Raw genomic sequence first — 18,951 nt, 5'->3', positions numbered from 1 at the left:
TCTGCCTTTTCATCTTGTCTTTCTGTGAATGTGGTCTTTGTTCCACAGGCTGCAGGATTGTAGTTCTTCTTGCGTCTGCTGTCTGCCCTCTGGTGGATGAGGCTATTTAAGAGGCTTGTGCAAGTTTCCTGATGGGAGGGACTGGTGGTAGGTAGAGCTGGCTGTTGCTCTGGTGGACAGAGCTCAGTAAAACTTTAATCCACTTGTCTGCTGATGGGTGGGGCTGGGTTCCCTCCCTGTTGGTTGTTTTGCCTGAGGCGACCCAACACTGGAGCCTACTGGAGCTCTTTGGTGGGGCTAATGGTGGACTCTGGGAGGGCTCACTCCAAGGATTACTTCCCAGAACTTCTGCTGCTAGTGTCCTTGTTCTCACGGTGAGATACAGCCACACCCCGCCTCTGCAGGAGACTCTCCAACACTAGCAGGTAGGTCTGGTTCAGTCTCCTGTGGGGTCACTGCTCCTTCCCCTGGGTCCCGATGAGCACACTACTTTGTGTGTGCCCTCTAAGAGTGGAGTCTCTGTTTCCCTTAGTCCTCTCAAAGTCCTGCAATCAAATCCCTCTAGCTTTGGAAGTCTGATTCTCTAGGAATTCCTCCTCCCGTTGCCAGCCCCCCAGGTTGGGAAGCCTGACATGCGGCTCAGAACCTTCACTCCAGTGCGTGGACTTCTGTGGTATAAGTGTTCTCCAGTTTGTGAGTCACCCACCCAGCAGTTATGGGATTTGATTTTACTGTGATTGCGCTCCTCCTACTGTGTCATTGTGGCTTCTCCTTTGTCTTTGGATGTGGGGTATCATTTTTGATGAGTTCCAGTGTCTTCCTGTCGATGATTGTTCAGCGGTTAGTGGTGATTTCAGTGCTCTCACAAGAGGGAGTGAGCGCACGTCCTTCTAATCTGCCATCTTGAACCAATCTCCATGGCTGAGAATTTTTGTTCCTGGAGTGACACACGCCAAATGCAATTGGCAAATGACATCAAGAACCCCAAAGAGCGCAGTGTGTTCAACAGAGTATGAATCCTGGAGTGTGACAGATGCAAGTTTGGATTCTGACTCTGCCGGTTGACACTGGGAAGGAGGTGACTTTATTAGGAGCTCCAGTTGGCTCATCTTTACAGCAGGGCTGGCACCTCCCTGATAAGGAGGGCATGAGGATGCGATGATACGGTATATGTTTGGCACAGTGTTTGCTATGCAGTGGCTCTTGAGTCAACTGCAGCATCATTTCCCCTTGAGCTTTGCCCAGGTTATTACCGTTCTTTCAGTTGCTCATGCAGTAGACCATAGTGGGAGGCAGAGATGGCCCAAGGAGATTAGACTGAGTAAATTAGACTCCCTGTTCCTGTCATTGGTATGTCTTTACCAAGGCACCAAGGCCTATAAATTCACGCTCATTTATGCATATAGAGAGAAGTACTTTCATTAAAGAGTTTTACAAAGTTATGAAACTTGTCCATGTTTTTCAACAGGAAAGCTATTTTTTGTGCTAGAACATAAAACATAATAAATCACCTAAAGGCCTCCCTCACCACACACACAAAGTAACTGCCTTTCTCTAGAAAGACAACAGTCGCGCATCTCTGTCCTAATAATTTTTACAGAATAATTGCTAGATATTATCAAAAATTATAATTAAATGCATGTTCCAAACTAATTAATAAAGTAGCATTTATTTGATAATGCACATTGGGTCCAGTTGCTTATGCTGGTGAATTAGCAAAGGTTCCACTCAATAACTGACTAGAATGACAGCAGAGTTTAATTTCAACATAAGCCAAAAGTGGACTTTTTTCCTCACTTGCTACTTACATGAGACTTTTATAAATAGCGTAAAAGTATTTAACTAAAACCGTTGCACTAATTATATTATGGGAAATGACATGTGATTTCAGCCATAACAAAAAATCTCAGATTTATGGGTTTTAGGCTGCTCAGAATTCAGAAATTCTTCTCTGTTGTTGTTTTTATTTGTTTTTATAAAGCAAGATTTTTCAAAATAGGAACAATTCCTGACACACAGCCAACCCTCAAGTGTTTGTGGGCTGGCTAACCTGCTAGTGGGTTCACATGCTACTAGAACCCAGTCTTCCGTCCTCCTGCATGAAGTATCAGTACAACAGCCAGACCTTTCATTGTGAATTCAAGGTCTAGTTCTATCTCGTGAGACGTTGGAAACTTGGGCAAGGCGTCGCAAAGCATGGAACTGATGAGTATGGCATTACTGAAGTGGGCCTCTCATAGAGGGAGGTGGAGGTGGGAAGGCCAAGGATCTTCTCGACTGTGCTGGAGTTTCATCAAAAGATGATGATCCAAATAAAACAGCAACTTCAATACACGTTTTAAACAGATTTGCAGATGTCTGAATTGTTTGAAGTATAGTTCTGTCAAAAAGTCCAAACTTCCTCTTTTCACCATCTCCCTTGGAGATCACTCTTAGCTTTTAGTAGCTTTGCCTCCCGAGAGAGAATTTCTCTGTCTCCCTGCCCCTATTCCTTCCAGCCCCGTATTTTTAGTCCTTTGTTGGACATCTCAGCTAGACATCTTGAGTGTGTATTACTTGCACTACAAATTCATCATATTCACAAAATGCTTCCCCAGACTAGATGTTCCTCCCAATCGCCTGGTTTTCAGAGTACTCTGTTCCTTGTTCCCTGAGCTCAGAAACTCAGTTATTATTGGCTTCTTCCTCACATCTCATGAGTTGAGTCCTACACAGTTTCATATCCAGTTACTTCTAGTGTGTCATCCTTCTCCTTGCCCAGTTCAGGTCCCCCATTGCCTCTCGTCTAGATTATTCAAATAATTGTCTCTTATTCCTCCTATCCATTGTACTCCTTGCTACCAAATTTATTCTATGAGTGGCTTTGCCCCAGTAATGTCCCACTCCTCCTCCTCCTAAAAAACGCTCTTCAGTAAATTCTGTTTGTGAAATTCTCAGGCCGACCTTCTAGGCCCTCCCTCTTATACATTGTGTTTGTGTGTGTTTGTGTGTGTGTGTGCGCGTGCACGCGCGTGCAGTGTATTTTACCAGGCTGTACTCGGGCTCCTTCAAGTACTTACTGTGTTGGGTCATTGTTGAATAAGTGAATTCCCCAATTAAAACCAATCCAGGATGATTTTACCTCTTCCTTTTAGAGCTGCTCCCTCCACCTGGAATGGTTTTTCCATCTTCCTCCCTCTTTGGAAAAATCCTTCCATTCTCTAAAACCCATCTCCAATACCATGTCTCTCATGAAACATAAGCTTTATTTTTGGTTTTTGAACCACCACAGAACTTCATCCTTCCCATCTTGCACCTGGTATTGTAATCACTTCTGTACTTTTCTCATCATGCTTCCTAGATTACAAGCCACTTATGGGCAAGGCAAGTGTCTTACCTGATACTATATCTCAGCATGACATCTAAATCAGAATATGTGGATAAGGAGTAATGATGCATTTAATTAGGTAGAAAAAGAAAAGGTTTTCAAGCCTGGACCTCCCTAATTTCTAGGAAGGTTGGCTTTCATTACACATTCCAGTACTCTGCTAGCTACACATCAAAGAGTTTGTTGAAATCTGATGATAAGTATGTACTAGAGCTTTCTTTCTTCCAGTTTTGAGTGTCTTATATAAATAGTAAACACGGGGCTACATTATATCCTTAATGCAATTAGACTCTTGAAATTCTTAATAAGGGAGTTCCAGGAACATAGTAGGTCCTCACAGAGTGGTTGTGGTTGAGTTGAATAATGTCATATTGAAAACCTCAAGAGAAATGGTGTGCCTGATTTCTTAACTATTTTAAATTCTCAAGGCTCTTTAAAAACCATTTAGTTATTCTAGAGGGGAGAGAAGGGATGTCTTTTCAAGGAGATTATCATTAAGAATGTATAACACCATCTCTAAACTTGGAATAATCTTCCTTTTTCTTTCTTTAAGATTTAGTCGTCATGACCTCTTAATTGCTAAATCAGTTAGCCTTTGTCTCCATTGTCATCCCTCAGAATCTCAGCCTTTCTCTACAAGCATTACTGCCTTCCCCTCCTTGCCTGAACGGATGCCTGGCTCTCTCCCGAGGGGACCCCTTCACCTGCAGCCCTCCAAAGGGTGCCCTTTCATTCACTTCACATCAGCAGTCGGAGCCAGTGGCAGGGCTGATAAAGGCTGTGGTTGATTCCCTCCCCCACTTCCTGTTCCTTTCCAGTCTCTTCCGGAACTGAACTCCTTCTACCTTCTTGTGAAAACCCAACCCCTTTCAGGCCTGTGCCGTGGGTCTCTACCCCCTCCTCAGCCTTGCTGGGAGATTTCCCAATAATTAAAAACTTGACACTTGGTCCACTCAGAGCCTGCCATCATCCTGGGTGTCACTGCTGTTCACAAGGTCAGGCCCCCAGTAACATCGTCTCAGGGCTTGGGCCACATCACCTCTAGTGAACCTCTGCCCTTCTCGACTTCAGTTACCTACTTACAGACCCCAAAGAAGACCTTGTCTTCAGCCCTCACTGTCACCTCCAGGATCCACGCGTGCCATCCAGTACAGCCTTCTCTGCCTCTTTGCAGAGAAATCTGGAATTGCAGATCCGTTCCCAGCTTTCTAACCGTCTCTCAAGCCCTGGCTACTAGCTTCCCCTTAGCTTGCTGCACTAGCCCCCTGACTAATTTTCCCTCTTCCATTCTGCCACCTACAATCCATGCTTCCCCCAACAACCAGAACAGTCTTTTGAAAACATGAACTGAATCATGGCACTCACTGCCCCCACACACAAGTCTCCAGTGACTTCCCATCCGCGCGGAATAACAGGCCGGACTCTGCCTCACAGCCTACGAGGCCCTTTTTCACATGGCCCCTGCACCCCTCTCCAGCCCGTCACTCTCCCCTGAGTGCCCCTGGCTTTCTCCCTTGCTGCTGCTTCTAAGACTTGCATTGACCGCCCCCTCCCTTCTCTATGCGTGCAAGACTAGGTCCTGCCTCAGCTCTCAGCTTGCACACCACCTCAGACCTTGCTGCGCGCCTCCCATCTCTTTTATCTGAAACTGTGGGTGTGTGTGTGGGTGTGTGTGTGTGTGTGAGAAGGAGAGAGAGAGAGAGCGCGCGCACATTTACTGCCGTCGGAGGTTACTGATTTATCAGCTTATATATTAGCTCTTTTCCCTTCTGGGATGTAGGCTCTGGAGGATAGGGACTTTGAATATCTTATTCACCTCTGATTCCCCAGCATCTGATAGTACCTGATTCATATTGGGTATTTAATAAATATTTTCTGACTAAGTGAATAGCGTAAGCATCCTACCTCCCTCTGGCCTTCAGTGTACCATACTCCTTCTCATACCATCTTCCTTTCTTGGCCAAGGAAATTAATACCTGTTCTTTATATTGCAGCCCCATTGCCATGAATTTCCCTGTTATCTCACTTTGTCCAATTCCCAGAGTACATGGCCTGTCCATTGTTCATAGCATTGACCATCTGACATTTTAATCTTTATATATGTTAGTATCTCACTAATGAATCAGCCCCTCAGCCCACCTGCCACCTACCCCCAGCCCCCAGAAAGTAACTTTTGGAGAATAAGGAGTAGGTGGGTTTTTTTCTCTCTGTTGTATCCCCAGTCCTTTCTGTTGCATCCCCAAGTGCTTCTCGCACTGGGATAACCCAAGAAATATGTGATTGACCATCTACTCCCCCTTCCCATGTTCTTGTCTCTCCTGATTATCTGCCTCTCTGACTGCTCTTGCTGGAGGTCCCCTACACGTTGTAAGCATTTTCTTAAATTTTGCATCTAGTCTACTTATTATATAATCTGCCCCAGGATTATTCTTTTCTGCTCCTTTAGCTTCAACTGTCACTTCTTTGTGGATGAGCACACATCGATCTTTCTGACCTGAACTCTCTTCTGAATCACAGTGCTCAACTTCTGGTTGAGATGTTTGGGTTCTCACCTGCCCTCAGGTTGGAGAAAACCGTACCATTTACCTCCCCACGTGTGTCCCCTTCGGTTATGCTTCCCTGTCACCTTCACTAATGTATTGTGGCCTACCTAGCCACCTGGGTTCCGAGCCTGAGAGCCCTGCTCAGCATCTCTCTCTCCCAGGCCACGCATCCAACATTTCTCCAAGTCCGTTGCTTCGACCACAGGAATATGTCTCTTGTCTTCCCAGCTTCCCACCACTTCCCCCTCAGCAGTCCGACATACTCCTTCTCTTCTCTTCTACAGTTCTAACCCACTTCTCTGCGTAATTTACAGAGAGAGAGAAAGCCCTCTGCCCTCTGGTCCCCAAATCTGCCACAGCCGCATCCTTTCTGGGGACACTTGGGACTTTGTTGATGATGTCCCCTCAATAATGGGCTGAATTTTGATGCATGTGGCTAGCCTGTAGGTTTTTGCATTAAGGAACTGTAAACTGTTTTGGTTCTAAAACTTCCCTGATAGGTCCAAGCTCCTGTCCTTTGTCTACCCACAAATGTTTTCCCTTGGTATGTCTTTCATAAGCTTCTTCCCATAAACAGAGCACATTCTGAAGCTCAGGACCAAAAACAATGACATCATCTCCAAAGTGGGCTACTGCCCGTGATGGTTCCCCAAGACAGGCCCTGCTCCCTCCTGCCTACCGCCGACATCTCCTGCCTCCTGAAACCCAACATGCATCCCAACAGCCTCACTTGCTGACTGTTCCCTGACTTCAGTGCCTTAAAAATAGAGGAGTCTGTTGAGGGAGATGCTTTAACTTAAGTTGTGTTTTAGAGCCAAATGCTTTCACAACTGGAGGGTTTTCCCTGGAAATGGCCTGGAGTTGGAGCTGCTGGTAGGAACTCACAGGTGGGCCTCTGGGGCAGTCACACAGGATGCTTTTTTAGGTTCTGACTCCATTGGGAATGGGATTACTAGGCTTTGTTATTGTCAAGTCTGATGGGACTTAATCCAAATTTTTTTTTTCCTGTTTTGGTGGGTCATATGCCATTTCAGTATCTAGGCCTAGATCCTCTTAACACCTTAAAACTTCATAATTTTAGCTTACAGATTTTCATTAGTAAGTCACTTGATTGGAGTGAAGTGATCTATAGGTTAAAATCTTACCACAGGCTTCTGAATCACCTGAAGTAGAAGGCAATGCAAGTTTGTAGAGTGCCCTGGAGAAGTAGTTACTATGCTGGGCATTGGTGATCTTATTAAATTCTCTAAGAAGCATAGGTAGCCTTCACTCCATTTTAAAGATCAGAATCAAGTAAGGTTCAGAGAGGTTATGTAACTACTGATGTCACACAGCAGCTAGCAAAGAGTTGATGCGGTATTTGATCATAGATTTAGCTCTGTGGCTCTGAAAGTTATGTTCTTTCCACCATATTCAGTAAATTTGACTTGTTTGCAAATCATACGTAGCACTGAAAATGTTTTATTTCTCGTCTCATTACAGTGATCAGTTAAGTAACATTTTTTGCATTCTCCCTTTCCTATCTTTTCTCCTCGCCACTGCCTTAGAGCATACTCCTTCCACGTTACTGCGGACGGTCAGATGCAGCCTGTCCCCTTCCCCCCGGACGCCCTCATTGGCCCCGGCATCCCCCGCCACGCTCGCCAGATCAACACCCTGAACCACGGGGAGGTGGTGTGTGCGGTGACCATCAGCAACCCCACGCGACACGTGTACACAGGCGGCAAGGGCTGCGTCAAGGTCTGGGACATCAGCCACCCCGGCAACAAGAGCCCCGTCTCTCAGCTCGACTGTCTGGTGAGTGAACGTGGATGAACGTGGTTTAAGCCCTCATGCAGAAAATAGGACCTGGATGTACCAGCAACACACAGAATTGATCCCAAGCGGGTAGTTGTCTTCAGTGGTTTGTGCTGTTTGACTTGGAGCGCTGACGAGAAGGTGTGTCTCCTTTCAGTTACTTAAGGTAGATTTATCCGGTTCTTCACGTGTGGCACTTGCTCCAGTGCAGTTTCCATTCACCCTGCCCAGTGCATGGGAACAGGCAGACCACTTGCTTTCCTATCTGATAAAGGAGTTTGAGAAAACTACGAGCCCACGATGGTTTCTGTGAGAGTGCACCCAAGTATCAGAATCTGTCACACTGTGAGACAAGAGTAACTTAACACTCCACGTGGCAAACACTAGCTCCCCCGTTAGCTGTCTCATGGGTATTCGTCCTCGGGTTATTCAGGAACTTTCAGTTTGATTTTCATCCTCGGACCAGCAGTAGCATGTTTCGCGGCAGCACGATGCTAGGTCAGTTTAAGGTGACTGCACAAGACTCCCATAACCTCACGAGCTGGGAGGACGTGGCGTTTTCTGTCACGTAACACGCCTTGGTCAAGCCTTGCCTCCAGTTGGTGCTGCTTAATCGAGCCCATGCTGTCCCTTGGCCAGGTAACGCAGGACCAGGCGAACGGAAGGGACCACAAGGTCTCTAACTCCCTGGCACTTGTTTGGCAGCAGAAAGAGGGCCTGTCAGCAGCCAGGCCGTGTGTACCCAGTTCCCGGTGTGGCTCCTCCGGGGTAGTGAGCGCTGCTGCGTCTGCATGTGCGAATGACTCGGGCGGCTGGTGACTTGCTGGTGCCCAGAGTGGGTCTAGATCTTTGCATTTTCATGCTAATTAAGATTAAATATCTCAGTACTGAATTTTGTAGATCAAGTTTAAGTACTTCCTTAATTTCATGTAATTTACTAGCATTAATCCACTTTATCATTGTCATAAGTGAAAATAGCTCATTGAAACCAGGAGGGAACACAATACTTTTATGGATTTTTGCTCTCATGTTAATGCTGTTTTCCTTTCCTCATGAATAACCTCTTGATGGGTTTTGTCTCTACAGAACAGGGATAACTACATCCGTTCCTGCCGATTGCTCCCTGATGGTCGCACCCTAATTGTGGGAGGGGAAGCCAGTACCCTGTCCATTTGGGACCTGGCGGCTCCCACCCCGCGCATCAAGGCAGAGCTGACGTCCTCGGCCCCCGCCTGCTACGCCTTGGCCATCAGCCCCGACTCCAAGGTCTGCTTCTCATGCTGCAGCGACGGCAACATCGCCGTGTGGGACCTGCACAACCAGACGCTGGTGAGGTGGGTCAGCAGGGTGCCTGACCAGGGCACTGGATTTACCCGTGCTGTGCCAGAGAGCTGTGTGTGTGTCTTTTTAAAAAGATGAAACATAGCTGTCTTACTAAAAATTGTTAAGAATAGGGCCGTTTTAAGATGCTGTAAAATCTTGTTTTCTGCACCATTTGAACTTTATCGGATGAGGGGTTGTTTTCTTTCTTTTTTATTTTAATTATACTAAGCATCACCAATTCAGGTTTTAAAGTAGGAGGTCGGTTTTATTTATTTTTCTTTTTTATAAATTTATTTATGTATTTATTTATCTTTGGCTGTGTTGGGTCTTTGTTGCAGTGCTCGGGCTTCTCATTGCGGTGACTTCTCTTGTTGTGGAGCACGGGCTCTAGGCATGCAGGCTTCAGTAGTTGTGGCACACAGGCTCAGTAGTTGTGGCACACGGGCTTTGTGGCACTGCGGCATGTGAGATCTTCCCGGACCAGGGCTCGAACCCGTGTCCCCTGCATTGGCAGGCGGATTCTTAACCACTGCACTACGAGGGAAGTCCCAGGAGGTCGGTTTTACATAATTAACGCACATAAGGTGCCCGTGACCTCATGAGCTCGTTAGACTTATGTAGTTTGCCACCTGCGCTAACAAACCATCGTTGTCAGTAGGTACTCACTGAGAAGGTTCACAGTGCGTGGCGCAGTCCTTGGTGCTGTGTGTATCTGACACGTTCTTTCCTTCGACAAATGATCATTGAGCTCTTACCCTGGGCCCAGGCATTGTGTTGGGTGCGCCTCACCCTGAAATGATCTAGATAATCTGTTGTCCCACCTTACAGGATGGATAGACATAACGGTTTGTTTAGAAATGAGGTTGTGTAGGATCGGCACTGATAGGAAAAGCCCTGAAACACGTGTGTCTCCAGATGTCAGCACCTGAGAGAGCAGGAAGCCAGAGGTGTGATCCGCTAACGGGTGTGCAGAGGGTGTAGTGGAGCCCAGCTACAGGTCCAGGGGAGGGTGGAAGGAGAAGAGGCCCCTGCTGTCTGTCTGTAATGTATTTTGCAGGACGGAGCTCTATAAATGATTCCAAAAACAAAACAGTTAATCACTTTTTCGCCTTTTGAGTAAGGCTCTTATGAGGAACTGCTTCGAGGCCGCAGCCCCCGTGTCTTTCGTACATTTTACCTGCTCCTGGGGCAGCTGAGTCACACTGAGGTGCTTTCCACGCTCCTTCCTTGAGAGCACGGCCTCTCATCCTGCACGGCCTCTCATCCTGCACAGCCTCCTACAGTTGCGTTGTTGCTCGCTGGCAAGATTTGTTCTGCTGCTCACTGTGCCCATCCCCAGAGCTTTTAGAAGGGAAAGGACTCCTTGCACCCTCTGAAATTCTCGCCTTCTTTCACATCACACCGACAGAATAGGTCTCAGGTTGTATCTTGGATTAGTTCATTTTCATGTGGCTGTGTTTTCTTTTGATTCAGGTGGAGAATTTCTTCCATCAGTTGTTTCAGTTGTTTTTAGCATAAGAGTAATTTGAAGAGGACTTCGTAAGTGTCCAAAAATAAACAAAACGTGCAGGAGATTCAGCACCTCAATTAAACTTTAATCTCTCTACGTATATGCTTTGTTATTACTTTGAATAATGGAAAATATAATAAACCAAAAGGAAATCTACGCATAGGGCCTGTAATGAAATTGATGGCTGAGGAATTCTAAACTGAGTTCACCTAAAAATTAACTGTTGAAGGACTTTTCTCCACGTTGGCATCTTCAGGCAATTCCAGGGCCACACAGACGGGGCCAGCTGTATTGACATTTCTAACGACGGCACCAAGCTCTGGACGGGCGGCTTGGACAACACGGTCCGGTCCTGGGACCTGCGCGAAGGGCGGCAGCTGCAGCAGCACGACTTCACCTCCCAGGTGTGCACTCGTGCACGTGACATTTTAGAGACCTGGTTTTGTGAAATATATGAGAGACTTCAGCGGCAATTCATTGACCACATGACAGAGTCACTTTTACTCTGAATTAGATAACTAAAAATTTTGTTGTTTTCTGTCAAAATACAACAGTATATATTTTATTGAAGGACAGAAAAAATTTCATTTATTACAGGCTTTTAGCAGGTTTTTATTTCAATGACCATTACTCTATAGATCTTTGAATTTCACACAATTGATTAGTAAGTTAGATTGTGGAGATCTGACTCATTACTTGGGATCACACCTTTGACTTTGATTTCTTCCTGTACAATTCACATTATCTTGATTTCCTTCATTATTTAAGTAGTATCCCCAGAGGAAGCAGTGCCTCCCCTTTAAAGGAAGTGTGTCCTCTATAGCCACCATCACCGTCACCTGTTTTAATTCTAGATCTTTTCTCTGGGCTACTGCCCAACTGGAGAGTGGCTGGCGGTGGGGATGGAGAACAGCAACGTGGAGGTGCTGCACGTCACCAAGCCCGACAAGTACCAGCTCCATCTCCACGAGAGCTGCGTCCTATCACTCAAGTTCGCCCATTGTGGTAAGCAGGCCCCTGGCGTCCACTGCCTGTCATTCCTCCTTCCTCCTGATTCATTTCAAGTCCGGTCTTTAGTTCATTGACGTGTCCCTCTTCAGAATTATATTACTTCCTCACGCATGCCTACTTCCCAAATACCATGTAATTTTCTGCAGTTTATCCACTTTATCCTTGTCCTGAGTATAAATGACTCATTAAATCTAGGAGAGTGGGCTTTATTTTTCCAACGAAAAGAAACTCTTATTTGTTGCAGATCAGATTAGGTGAGTTTTCTGTGTATCATTTGACGCTCTGTAACACAAGTCTCAGGACTCTGACAAAGGAATAAACACTACCTTTTTTGAAACCCTGTTCCTATAGGCAAATGGTTTGTAAGCACGGGAAAGGACAACCTTCTGAATGCCTGGAGAACACCTTACGGGGCCAGTATATTCCAGGTAACACTTCACTTGTGTAGCCTTCACCCACTGTGCGCTCACTGCATGGTTCTCTGTGCCTTCTCGCAGGTTAATAACGCACGGACGTGTCCTAGGAGGTAGGAGCTAGTGTCACTCCCATCGCACAGAGGGGAAAACTGTGCCTGAGGGGGAGACTAGGGTCACAGCTGCAAGCTGTGCGGACAGGAGTTGTGTCCAGTTCTCTCTGAGCTCAGAGCCAAGGTGCCGTGCCCGTGGCCCTAACTAGCTCTTCACACCCCATCCCTTTTTACATGTTAGAGTAGCAGTTTCATGTCTTCTGTGAAATTTATTTATTTATTTAATTTTAATTATGGCTTTTAAAATTTTTGTTTAAAATTTGAGCATTTTGCTTGAATATTCATTTGTGTTGTTATTCCTGATTTCCTGCCCCCAAAAGAGTGCTGTGGAAAAGTGTAATAAATCTTGATTAATTTTATGAACTTTTATTCTTATTAACTCAGTGGTACTTTGTGTAGTTTGTGGAATTATTTGCAGGAGAACCAGATTGTAGGCATGATACACACTCACATACAGATCTCCCTCTTCTCTCCTGCTAGTAGGTGAGAATTTCATAGGCAAGTTAAAGAAGATTTCCTTTTTAACCTTCTGTATTTAGGATGTTATTTTCTAGGTGGTGGTCTGTTTTTAGGAATAACATAACAGCGTTGCGGTTTTCTTGACCATGTGGTACTAAGTCGTAGAGGAGATTAATTCATTTGAATCTAAAACTGCATATATTGAGTGAAAGTACTGTGCAAGATCATAGGACAAAAATAGCAGATTCTTACTGTCGTGAAGTTTATAATGTAATACAGTGGTTTTTGTATTGTCGATCACAACCTTTTAGATGGTCCCAACCAGCACTTTTTTAAAAAATGAAATTAAAAATGTTGAGTATATTTTTTGTAGTGAGTATAAGTATTATATCTCGTTTCTCTGGGTTATGAAGTAAAATTATGTCTCGGGTCTCTGGGTGGTGAAGTAAAATGTATTTATTACAGGTTGCGTTCCAAAAGTTTGAGAAACACTGGTAGTAGGTTAGCATCTGCGTGTCAAACGTTCAAAGTCCCAGTTAAAATCCTGTGGGCTTTGTTTGTTTGTTTGTTTGTTTAGCACAGTTTAGTTAAAAGTTAACCGTGACTGCTTTGCAGTGGGTGTAGTTGAACATGGTATTTGGAGCTCTAATAAGAGTGGTAACATTTTTCTTACTAACTATTGAACTCCTCCCTACTTGCACATTTATATTCTATTTTTACATAGGGGACGACGAGGTTTTATGTTGAAATATTTTTACATTCCCTATCTCAAAAACTATAGTATTTTCAATATGGTTCCCCACTATTACCTCACCTGGACTCCGAGGCCACCTTCTGTCGTGGCAGACAGGTAAGCCGTCTTTACCTAATTACCTCTTTTACGGAAGGTGAGGGCCGAGACAGGTTAAGTGACATGTCTAGCATTCTGCAGCTCCGTCTACATCCAAGCCATCCGAGTGAAGGTGAGGGTTTTCACACTGAGAACCCTGTGCTCTTAGCTGGAGACTAGGATTTGAAGTAGAGCCTTCCTTCATCAGCGTCCAGGACTGCCTTTCCTCGCTTGGGCTCCTGTTTTGTTCAAGGGAACATGTTATGCTTCTTTTTGCTCCAGATCCTCCAGGCCTGCCTCTCAGTGTTCATGGGTTTTCTTTCAGTCTTTAACGTGTTCGTGTGTCTCTTCCCAGTCCAAAGAATCCTCATCGGTGCTCAGCTGTGACATTTCTGTGGATGACAAATACATTGTCACTGGCTCTGGGGATAAGAAGGCCACGGTTTATGAAGTTATTTATTAAGGACAAATCTTCATGCGAACTGGACTCCTCCTTGTAGCACTTTGTTCTGTCATCCTTCTGTTCCCCCGCATCCGAAACCCAGGATTTCCAGTACTCATTGCAGTCGTGGAGCTCAGTCCCCGCCTTCCCCCACTTCCTTCCTGCTGTTGAATTGTGAATACTCGTTAAGAACCTGTGATACCAAATCTTCAGCTATCTACTCGGAAGAACATGGATAAACCCTACTTAACAGTGAAAGGAATCTTTAATTATGTATTATATCTGTAATATATTTATTTTGTTTAAAGAAGGCTTTCTAACAATGACTGACTAAATAAAGCTGTCTGCTCCTGCATTGATAATGAAGATGCGTTGTATTTGATACCCCTCCCCCCCTTTTTTTGGCAAAGGAGGGGAAAGGAAGGTCTAAAATAACTGATTAAAAATGTCACTAAATGTAGACTAATGACTGTATAGAGATGTGAAATGTATAATTACATATGGAAGCAATATGTTGCTGTGTTGTTAGATGTTTTTGTTTTTTACTTATTTTAAAGATGTTTGGAAATTTGAATAATTAGAAGGTGACAGACCATGTCATATTCATTTGGGTCTATTTGGACAACTTTAACCAATATATCTATAGCTTTAGATTATATTCGATAAAAGTAATTGGACTTTTTCTTTTTTTCTTTTTTTGACTTGTTGACAAGTGTCTTTGTAATATGTTTTTAATTCCCTTTTTTAAATTGTATTATAGACAGATGAACAAATTAAATTTGGCCTCAAAGTGAGAACTTAATCCCTTCTGGGTATTTTTGCCACATTTCTTTGCAGAGGGAGATGTATACCTTTGGGCAGTTTTGTCAACACGAGAAATGATGGGTTATTTTTTGGCGTGTTCTTTGGGAACTGCACAGATTCAGGGGAGGATTCCTCCCACTGTGCAAGTCAAGTCTTTTACAAGACAAGGAGCAGGGGAGGATTTGCAAGGACCTCCCTCTGAAAATCAGAAAGAATGGACTCTCACCTGGGATGAGAACTTGCTTTCTTTACCTCCGGTTCTTTCCATGTCTTAGCTGGATGTCCCTGAAATGGACACAGGCTGTGCCATTGTGCCAGAAACATTGTTGTTAACTTTTATGTTGTTGTTGTTGCTGTTAAACTATGATATGTGACTCCTTTTTTTTTATTATTATTTTTTGTTTGAATGCTTTAAAAATCCTTTAAGTCTGTGGATCTGCTGATGTACAGTGCCTTTGCTGCTATGGATCAAAATCAAGAGAACTGTGTAGATAAACTTTATTGTATAAGTAGAAAATTACTTAATTTCATACTAGAAATGGATGGATGCTGCAAGTTGAAATGGATTGTCCATTGACGTTCCTAATGTGGTAGCAGGAAAAAAAAATGGTGTCTTAAGTGCTTAGTGTTTGATGTCTTTAACAGTTTCGTAAAACTCTACAGTGTAGAAAGATTTTGATACTAAACTGTGCATTGTACATAGTTCTAATGCATTGTATTGACCACCAGTACTTCTATAATGGTAGATTGTTTGTGCATTCAGACTTTTAAGCATTAAACATAAATAACTTCTAGTATGCTTATTTCTAATTCTTTGTTTTGCTGGCTTTAGTTTATTTTCATCTTTGACTATGCCACTCGTATATATTAAAGATCACTAGTTTTATTCAAGGGAGATTGCTGTAAAAAGTCATGTGGGCTTTTTGATTGTTGCTGTTTTGGTTCTGTGTTTGTTCTTACTTGAGAAGAGCTAGAAGGGAGGGTGGATGGAGGTTATCGATGACGGCAAGTATTTATTGCGTGCCTCTTTAGTTTGTCAAAAAGTTGTCATGTTACCGAAAGCCGTGATGCTTTAGAGCTGTGCTGTTCAATATAGTTACCACTGGCCATTTGTGGCTGTTTGATTTTAACTTGATTAAAATTCAGTTTATCAGTCATACTAACTACATCTCAAATGTCCAGTTTGCCACATACAACTAGTGGCTAGCATGTTGGACTACATCAATTTATAGAACATTTCCGAGATCCCAGAAAGTTCTGTGGGACCAGCGCTGCTTTAGAGTTAGCCGATGCATACCATTTCCAGCCTTGGGGGTTTGGGAACCATTTCCAACGTGATACACTGAAGTCTCTGAACGCCTGAGGTCCCTCGGGCTGCTCCTGCTTGGCTTTGTGAAGCTTCAGCGTAAGAAGGTCCGTAAAGAATTCTAAACTTCTGGGACTCAAAAACCTGACATTTTATGTATCCACTGGGTAGAAAGAAGGCTGGGCGTTGGGAGCCCCCACGGTGGTCTGGAGTGTCTCAGTGATCAGCTGTGAGAGGTATCGAGTCTTTAGGTGCTAAGAGTTCAGCAGTGTTCATCATGGAAGCAGCACTTCACATGTGAGTGCCATGAGTGCTGCTACATCAGATGAATAACGTTTTTGAAGTATTAGCTTAATTAATTTCTGTTTATCCTTATTAACATTTCTTATAAAGTAATAGAGAATTGGAGTAAAAGAAAAATCATCTTGACACAAGGAGTCTGACACTTGCCTACTGTGTTGACACTTGTAGAAGAAGAAAGCGCCTACCTCAGGGAGTTAGAACTTTTGTTTGGTGGCTGGTGGGTCAAGTCTGTGATGCCCTTCAGTTTTCTCCTTAGAGAAGTCCAAAACCCTGGCCGTTGTACTGGATCAAAAATCGAGGTGAACGTGTGAAAAAACCTAGCTTTTTAAAATAAATGGGCATCTACTTCCTCTCACTGCTGAGGTTTTATCAGATTAGATTTTTATGTCTCTGATATCAATCTCAGGCCTGGATTGATGTGCACAGCAGTCTTGATGTTGTCGTTTTCATTATAACTTGGCCTGCCATAGTTTTTACTCCCAGTCTGGTCTTGCAGAGTCTGAAGAACGACAAAGACAGAATCACCCTGAACCAGGGAAAACTTAGTTCCAATGAAAGAAGAGAATGGTGCGTAGGACTGGAAGGTTGACTTACGTAGAACTACCAAGAAGTAAAAAGAATCCGTGATTGACGACCTTCCAAGACCGGCAGGTCAAATGTACCGTGATAGATGCTAACATCTAAAAGTTTTTGCAGGTACACACCTCACTTGTGGGCCACTACTTACTGGCTTCTTGGCCAGTGAGCTGCAGAAGATCAGTCTTACCCTGGAATGGTGTGTGTTGAAGCTTGAACCACAGCCCTGTAACACCTGCAAGTGGTTGGAGTTCCACAGCCATGGCATATCCAGAAACTCAGTTGCAGGCCATCTCGTAGCCACGAAATCCTGGGACCCTACAGCCAAGAGCAGGAGAAATTGATGTCGCAATTCCTGGACAGAGGTGCAGTCCCCGAGCAAGATTTTGATCAGCTAGACCGTCAGTGATGCTCTCAGCTGCGCCATATGGCCAGTTTTTGTATCCTCAGTTAGACATTCTTGCACTGGCATCATATAACTAAAGGGATTTGTCAACTTATATTTTTGGCAGTTGTAAGGAGATTTGTACTGGAATTCCTTGCCCAGCATTAAGTAAGCAGTTACAAAATTCTAGAGATGTGGGTACCAAAAGAAATTCTTTCGACATTCTTGGATATACATGTCTGGAGCTACCAGCTCCTGGGCAACCTGTAGGGTGGCATCAGCAACGAGCTCTGGGTCCTGCCACCCCTCAGTTTCCCACTGGGGCATCAGCAGCAGAAGCAGTGACTCACCACCATCCCTGTTTTTTGTTTTTTTGGGTTTTTTTGTTCTTTTGTTTTTTGTGTGTGTGTGTTTTTTTTTTTTTTTTTTTTTTTTTGCTTTTAACTAATTGCACTTATTTGCCTTTCAGTTCAAGCTTCCATTCAGAACTGACAATGGAAATACTGTATTTTTGACAACCCAAGCACGTCAGAAAACCTCTCGTGTTGGAACATTTTAACACCAATGCTGTTCTAGTGGTAGGAACTTAACTTTCGTTACAAGCTGCTGTTAACATTTTATTTTAGTTCTTTTAGTTTTAGTTCGGGTTTTTGGCAGCAAGTGGCAGAATTTTTTGGTCCCAGATAGGAACTAGCAGCGGAGCTGGGCTCTAGTTTACCTCTCCCCAGGGAAGGAAATCCTCAGCTGGGATCTTAGGTATTTGGCCTGCAGGGAAGGAGAATTCCCACAGGGCTGCCTTTAGTCCAGAGGAAAACCATGAGCACAGTGCTTTCACAGAAGTTGTTCCGTCTGATCTCACAGCAGGCCTAGACAGGCTGGATGCCAGAATACTGAATTTACGCTATAGGGCACAGAGCATCAGAGGAGAACAATGATTTTCCCAAACTCTCTTATCTCCCAGGGAAGACAAGTCAGCCTAAACCCCAAGGCTCTGGACTTGCAGTTGAAATTCTGTGCCCACCGTGGCAGATTAGAGGGAAATTGGGAAGGGAGCGTTCCAGGTGCTTATACCTTGCTGCTCTTCACCCCTTAGTTTCACATGAATTAACTGGCTCTGGAGACTTTGGCATCACAGCATCGCTTGAAAACTCCTTGAATCAGTCACAGGTAGTCTTTTGAGTTCTTGCAATGTGTGTACTCGCTGTGTCCATGATGGGCTCGTAGAATTCCCCACGCCTGACCCTGGCATCTCACTGCTCAGGCGGGGAGCCTCCCCCGTTAACTTGACACTGTAGCTTGACGAAAATATTTGGAACTAACAAGTTTTCTGTTATTTTGGCAGAAGACTTAAACTCACATAAACGTCGTGCTTTATTTGACTCGGGTGCAGCAAATAAACGTACACACACTAAAAGGTACGTGTGAGGTGTCTGGGTTTTGAGAATTTAGGCAGTAAATGTTTGGACTCTTTAGGTGGAGTCCAAACTAATGCCCAAATGGTTTCTAGTGGCCCAGCATTTCTCCCCAGACTTAGGTAGTAGTTGGCCATTTCTCAGTCTTTACTAGATGCCTCCACAGCCTCTTCTAAAAGAAGCTACCATAGGTGGTACCCTGGCCATGTCTTGTGTCACGTGGCAGAAAGAATGAGCTGAGTTCGCTATTTTTCTTCTTCCAGGAGGCTGGGAGGTAGCAGGAGAATGAGTTAGTGGTGGGAATTAAGTCAAAGGAAACCGTCAGGGCGAGCATGTGCCCTTCCACCTGTGCACAGCA

The 18,951-nt window shown here is 44.3% G+C and overlaps 1 protein-coding gene across 4 annotated transcripts in view; it reads left to right on the top strand.

Annotated features, from left to right (window-relative positions):
* Positions 1–15,405, top strand: part of TLE4 (TLE family member 4, transcriptional corepressor) — a 154,660-nt gene extending 139,255 nt beyond the window's left edge. For all 4 annotated transcript variants that reach the window (XM_060154947.1, XM_060154946.1, XM_060154949.1 and 1 more), the window contains exons 15-20: positions 7,458–7,707; positions 8,794–9,041; positions 10,797–10,944; positions 11,395–11,545; positions 11,903–11,979; positions 13,721–15,405. In XM_060154947.1, the coding sequence (XP_060010930.1) occupies positions 7,458–7,707; positions 8,794–9,041; positions 10,797–10,944; positions 11,395–11,545; positions 11,903–11,979; positions 13,721–13,828 (982 nt within the window). In that variant the 3' untranslated portion in view covers positions 13,829–15,405. The remainder of the gene's footprint in view (positions 1–7,457; positions 7,708–8,793; positions 9,042–10,796; positions 10,945–11,394; positions 11,546–11,902; positions 11,980–13,720) is intronic.
* Positions 15,406–18,951: the final 3,546 nt, after the last annotated feature.

The sequence above is a fragment of the Lagenorhynchus albirostris genome, chromosome 7 (genome assembly GCF_949774975.1).
Source record: "Lagenorhynchus albirostris chromosome 7, mLagAlb1.1, whole genome shotgun sequence".
NCBI lineage: Eukaryota > Metazoa > Chordata > Mammalia > Artiodactyla > Delphinidae > Lagenorhynchus > Lagenorhynchus albirostris.
The sequence above is the reverse complement of the archived record's forward strand: the minus strand, read 5'-3'. Positions and strand labels throughout refer to the sequence as shown.